Here is a 6,248-nt window from a genome sequence, read left to right on the forward strand (position 1 = left end):
GGTTACTGTCATGTCAACTCACCTATTCTTTTGGGTAAAATGACTCCATAGACTTCTCTTGGTCATATGTCAAGAACATTTCTGGGCCGATTTCCTGCAATTATATTAAACGGTACTTTTAGCGCTCATCTACTATTAATTACATATAATTAATAAGCATCAAGAACGAAGGGGCAGCTGCAAATTATCTGCAACGCACATTGATTGGTGGGGGATTACGCAAATAGTACCACTCGGTTTGCACCCCAACCAGAAAGTAATAAAGTTTTCTGTTCCACGAAAATAATTTAGAGTAAAATATATGATATGTGATAAAACACTAGCAGTTCACCCATTTGCATAAGTGACCTACAACAGTATTTAACATACTGCATGAATTGGAGGAGAGTACCCATTCAACACCTTTTCAACAAAGCTGACAGTAAGCCAAGTTATTGACATCACGGGCATCATTTACTCGGCCTCAAAAAATAACTTACAACTTAATTGTGCGTGGAAATAACATTGAGCCACAGGAGAACACTAACCTCCTACAACAATAACCGGAATGGAACAATTCAATATTCCGGGCCGGAAACAATCAAGCACTATACCTTGCAATTAATAACGAAAAGCGGCGATGTCCACTCTTAAATTCTGATTAAAATCCTATGATTATCAATTATATGAGTAGGTATTATCGGTATTTGGCAGAAACGCCGATCGTGACACCGATGTAGATTGTTTGTTTACGTTTCCATAAAGGCGCGGGAAATGCGCGGTGGGGGTGGGGAGGAGGAGAGGGGTAGGGGACGCGGCACGGCAAAGGGGGAGAGCAATAATTACGGCACACTCACCAACATATCGTGGTCGCGGGATGTGATTCTTTCCTGGGGTAGGCAATCCCGCCTCGCTTGTCAAGGATGTGATCCTTTGGGGGCTCATTTACACTTGTCCCGTCGTTCGATCGTTCGTTCGTTCGTTCGACCGATCTTAAAGAGATAGCCTCCGCGTCAACCCCCGGGACCCGGGAGTATGTTCTGATGACCACATGTGGTTGGGAGCGTCTGTTCCCGTGATCACACTAGTCGCCAACGACTGTGGTGCGAGGGACGTACTCCCCTATTTTCATCTATTATTTCTGGCCGGGTGTGTAAGGTAAGGTAGTAAAGGATAGTCGTAAGTCGGTTCCGATGAATGTGGGCATGTTCATGTTCATGCCCAAAAATGGGTGGAGAAAATAGAAAAAATACGGTAAGTTTCTAGGTGTATTTTTTTATTTTTCACAGCAAAACAAGTAAATTTCTAGGCATTTCAAATTTTGGAGCAAAAGTGCCAACTTAAGAGATCGCATAGTATTTAACAATGACTCGTTCAATTCCTGTAACAGTCATCAGTTAACAGTCTTCAAATCTCACAAACAGGAAATTAAAATGGAGCCCATCTTCCCTTAAATTACTAAAACATTCAGTAATTCACCACATCAACACATAAAAATGGCATCAATTTAATAGGACGGACACCACACTCATTTCTGATAATAAACATCTCTACTGGTTTTAACGCCCTTTGATTACATTGATCATTTCAAATACTGGAAAAGGTCTGAGAGAAAAATAAGTACAAATAAGCCATATAATCAAAATATCATACTAGTATGCATATAGACCTGAAATCTGGAAATATATTTCACAGCTGTCTGGATTTAATTACTAAGTAAGCTTCTCTTTGGAAGAGTGACAAAATTCATAGTTCACATAAACACCAACCACACAGGTTCACTTGTATTGATTAAATTTGAACGAACCAACATGTACAGAGCAGTTTGAAAATACTTTAGAATGTTTTAGAAACAAGAAAATCTGTACATTCCTATATTACTGCACAAAATTACACTGCTATAGAATTTATAACTACAATTTAATATGAAGGAATCAAATATTTAATCTCCAAGTTTATTCAAGAAAACAAAGTTTCTCTCATGTAGACTCACAGTTACTTATTGCATAATTTGACAAGTAAAGCATCTATTGTTATCTATTGTTTTCTTTTTTGACTAATGTGAATGATAATTGATATTTACCTTTAAATCAAAAACAGTACAGGGATCTCTGAATGATAAAAAAAATATATTTACAACTTCAGGCAGCACCGGTCACAGGTTCTGATTTTAGGCTTACAGCTACACTTTTATCACTACATGATCCTTCACTGGAACCATTCAGTATTGGAATATGATTCGGTTTGGTGGCTTCAGTCTCATCTTCAATTTTTTGAAACACTTTGGTTTCAACCTGTGAAATAATTATTGTTAGGTTAAAAGCTCTCCAAAGAAAGTGAAATTGAAACTGTTGTTTAGTGATAAAATTAATTTACCTTCTGATTGATGTCTATATTTTGGCTGGACTCCTCTGAAGCACTAAATAAAAAAATAATTAATAAATAACTGTTGATTACCTTACAAAAAATTCATTTCTAGACTAAGTTTGACAAAGAAGTTAAAAGAACTTACGGTTTCTTGGAGTGAACAGCATCGCTGATGGCACGTAGGACTCTTGTTATTAAAGAGTCAATGTCAAGAACTTGGTCTATCAAGTTACCAGGAGCTTCGTCAGTTGTACTTGATTCAGTTTTTAATGATTCCTCCTGTAGACGCCGGAAAATAGCAGCAGATAGATTTTGAATACTTTCACTATTTACAAGGCGAGTATCATTGTTTTCTGAAATGGTGCTATCCCGTTGTCCGCCTCCTTCTTCTTCAAGTTCTGGTTCAGTCACATTGTCTAAAGTTTGGAAATTGTTCTCAAAATGAAGACCTTGAAGGAAAACAGGTAAAGAAGAATCCAAAATGAGTTAACAAGATAATTCCACTAATTAATCACATTGTTAAATTGAAAATAAATTTGTCGTACTTAAAGGTCTGCAGACTTCTTTTGTTCGAGTTGTGACAGCCTCTGCTTCTGTAGTCAATGTACATAGAGCTTTTTCAACAGAACTTTCCTAAGATAAAAAAAGAAAAGGGCAACCATAAGTTATAATGTGTGCAAAATACTTTCAGAAATAAAACCTTCACTTAAAGTACATAAACACTGTTCACAATAAATTGTGATGGAAGCACTGCTTACCTCAAGCTGCACCGCCAATTCATCCAAACGAACTCTTAGAGCAGATAAGGCAACAGAAGCACCAGACACTGCTGCTCCCTGTTGAAGAAGTGATTCTCGTGATCGCTGTTCAAGGGCGGCTACACGAGCTTGTACGGTGAGAACTTCTTGTCTGAAATACAGTTTGGGAATTCCATTAAAAAGTTGGCTACCTCAAATCACAGATTGTAATGCCCATAATAGTATATAATTAAACTTGCCTCCTTTGTTCACTAATGCGCACAAGATGTTGACACTCTTCTCTCTGTTTCTCAAGCTCCTCATTCAAGCTTTCAATTGTCTTTCTCTGGTCTTGTACCTTACAAAAATTAAATAAAGTTAGAGGGGGAAATTTGACTTATAAATCCATCCATCAGTCAGTATTATTTATCCTTACTTCTCTCTCCGCTTCCTTCAAACTCTCGGACATCATGCACTTTTCGACCTGCAAAAACTCGTGCATTTCTATGGTCTCTGCTTCAGTCTCCTCTTGATGCTTCAGGAGTTGCTTCCGAAGTCTGTCTGAGTGCTCCACTTCATATCTTAGACGTCCTATCTCATTCCTTTGAAGTAAGTCACGCTTTTTAATTGTGGTGGCTCTTTGCTCCAGAAGCTCTAATGATTTCATCCATGCTGCACAAAGTCAATTGCAAATTTATGCCAATTTCATATCAGCAAGTTGGTTATACACACAGAAATAGCTGAACAGTTCTGTCGGCACCAGTACCTGTGTGGTCAATTTCCTTTGGTGGGGTCTGCACCGTGGAAGTGATGTTGCCGCCGGGTGACCGGGGAGCCCCTGAGTGCTCGAACCCAAGCATGTCGATGATAGCCTTGAGACGCCTGTCTAGCATGAGGGTGGCGAAGTCGTCGCGCTCCCTGTCCACCTGCACGCCCTGGTGGCAATGCTCCTTGGCGTCCACGGGCTTGAGCTGGCACGCCTTGCCGCCCAGCAAGTCGTCGAGGTCCTGGATGGTGAGTGCCGTCTGCGCGCCAGTCTCATGGTAGAGAGTCACCTTCTGCTTGCGGGCGGTCTGCGAGCCGGCCGTGGACGTCCTCTCGATGCTCTCCACGGAGCGACGGCGCCGTCGTCGGGGAAGTGTGGAGAACTTGTCACACTGAAACATAACGAAAATGAGAAAGGTCGGCATACGAATCGGTTCCTTTCGGGAAATGGGGATATCACGCTCACTTAATAGCTTTGAAAGACCGCTTACAGGAACAAATAAAAACTAACCTTGGACTCGATAGTGGGCGATGGCGTTGAGGCGGAGTTGGTAGAGTTGACGCTGTTTTTGCTGCTGGAGCTCGTCATGCCAGGCAACACGCTCCTCCTCTCCCTGTCGGTGGCCACGCTCGATGCCCGGGTGCGGCTGAGGGTGGTGGGGCGCTGCACGGTGGACGGCCAGCGCCCGTCGTCCGTGGACGTGGTCATGACGGGCGCCGTGCCACGCGGCGCGGGCCGCGGCGCCGACGGCGCCCTGGTGGTGCCCCTGCCGCGGACATTGCCAGTGGTCAGGCTGCCCGTCAGGCTGCTCGTCATCAGAGAGCTCGTCCCGGACGAGGAGCCCGAGCGCTGAGTCCTCGGCGCGGTCCTGGACGATGCGAGCGCGCCGCTGTCGGAGCCCGATGGCTGCCGGCCCTGGAAAAAATACATAACAGCCAAACGTCACCGCGAGTGGGCACGCGCGTGTAGTCCCATCCACTCCATGGCGGCCCCGTACTCACCCTGCTGCAGCTGGCGCCACGCCCCGCCACCGACCTCTCCCTGGGCTTGGGCGCAGTCGCGGGCGCGGCGGCAGAGGCCGGGGCCGACCCCGAGGAGGCCACGGACCTGGAGCGGGGGTGGCCGGCGGGCCGACCCGGCGTAGAGCAGGACGCCGACGAGGAGGCGGAGGAGACCTTCTTGCGGACGGGGGTGTGCGAAAGCACCGAGGACGACTCGCTACCGCCTTCGCTGGTGCCGTCGTAGTCCAGGTGCGCGAGCGGGCCTGGCGGCGGCCCGGGCAGGCTCGGCGTCCCCCGGGGTGTGCCCGTCAACGGCGTGTCCAGCGTCGGGGAGGCGGACCGCTCCGCGCCGTTCAGCTCCACGCCGCTGTCACTGCCGTCCTGCTTGTTGACGGCGCGCTTGAGGTCCTCGGGATCATGCAGCTGCTTGGCGATGGCCTCGGCGCCCAGCGTCAGGTCCGCGACCACCGTCACCTCGCCGTCGTTGAGCACAAAGTCGCTCTCCGACATGAGGGACGCGTCCATCTTGGAGCGGAGGCACTACAGTTGACGGGCCCATGCGCAGCACACTACAAAGAGAAGAGGCAGAAATGAGTCAAACCGTTGCAATCACATTAGGGAGCAATCACGAAGGACTCCGACGAGACGAAGAGCCATTACACGGAGGGGGAGGGGTCACCGCACCCGATTGTTTCCTCCCCTTGTTACTCAAAGAGGCACGCTGCAGTGGCCGGTGCGGTACTCGAACTGACCTGGCAGGGTCGGGGGTCAGAGGGGTCGGATCAAACAGTCGCGCGAGTTTCCAAACGGTGAAAAAAGCGAAGTCGGGTGGGGCCGGCCGGGGCGGGGCGGGGCGGGGCGGGGCCAAGCCGATCCTCTCACGTGACCTCACAGCGACCTTCTTTCCCTTCTCCCTCGGGGCAGCACGACCGTGCCGGCGGCGGCGAGAGGGTGCAGGAGGGCAAAGCCGGCACGGGGTCAGCCAAGCGGCCGCATCTCGCAAGTCGTGCAGTTCCGGTGGAAGTGGCGGCGATGCCCTTTTCCAGACCGCCGCCGCCTAACAAAAGGAGGAGATAAAGTATAGTAGTAGGACGGCAAAGCCACGACGCAGTTTCTTTCGTTTACTTTGGCATCGCGTATATAATAAACTGTGCCGTTTCCCTCTGGCTGGCCGCGCGTGCAGCCGAGCCGGCGGACGGCACCGCGCACACCGCAGAACAGAGCCGGGCTGCATGCTGCATTCATCGGCATGGGTTCCAATCACCGGAATGGGATGGGCGTGGGGCGCGGCGGTGCGGGGCGTGGCGGGGGCCACGCGGGTGCCTCTGCGCGGCGTGGTGGTTATTGACTTGTTGGGAACTTCCGGCGCGGAGGACGTATGTACCGCGGCTTTGGGGG

The 6,248-nt window shown here is 48.5% G+C and overlaps 1 protein-coding gene across 1 annotated transcript in view; it reads right to left on the reverse strand.

The window, feature by feature from the left end:
* Positions 1–1,238: 1,238 nt before the first annotated feature.
* LOC113204282 (uncharacterized) overlaps positions 1,239–6,248 on the reverse strand; it is a 16,573-nt gene continuing 11,563 nt past the window's right edge. Inside the window, exons 3-12 of the mRNA XM_026419399.2 lie at positions 4,851–5,419; positions 4,360–4,764; positions 3,850–4,240; positions 3,520–3,755; positions 3,344–3,441; positions 3,105–3,255; positions 2,892–2,979; positions 2,492–2,795; positions 2,356–2,398; positions 1,239–2,273 (exon numbers count right to left, since the gene is read on the reverse strand). Coding sequence (XP_026275184.1) covers positions 2,121–2,273; positions 2,356–2,398; positions 2,492–2,795; positions 2,892–2,979; positions 3,105–3,255; positions 3,344–3,441; positions 3,520–3,755; positions 3,850–4,240; positions 4,360–4,764; positions 4,851–5,375 — 2,394 coding nt within the window. The 5' untranslated portion in view covers positions 5,376–5,419 and the 3' untranslated portion in view covers positions 1,239–2,120. The remainder of the gene's footprint in view (positions 2,274–2,355; positions 2,399–2,491; positions 2,796–2,891; positions 2,980–3,104; positions 3,256–3,343; positions 3,442–3,519; positions 3,756–3,849; positions 4,241–4,359; positions 4,765–4,850; positions 5,420–6,248) is intronic.

Source organism: Frankliniella occidentalis, unplaced genomic scaffold (genome assembly GCF_000697945.3).
Source record: "Frankliniella occidentalis isolate FOCC.00 unplaced genomic scaffold, Focc_3.1 Scaffold150, whole genome shotgun sequence".
Taxonomy (NCBI): Eukaryota; Metazoa; Arthropoda; class Insecta; order Thysanoptera; family Thripidae; genus Frankliniella; species Frankliniella occidentalis.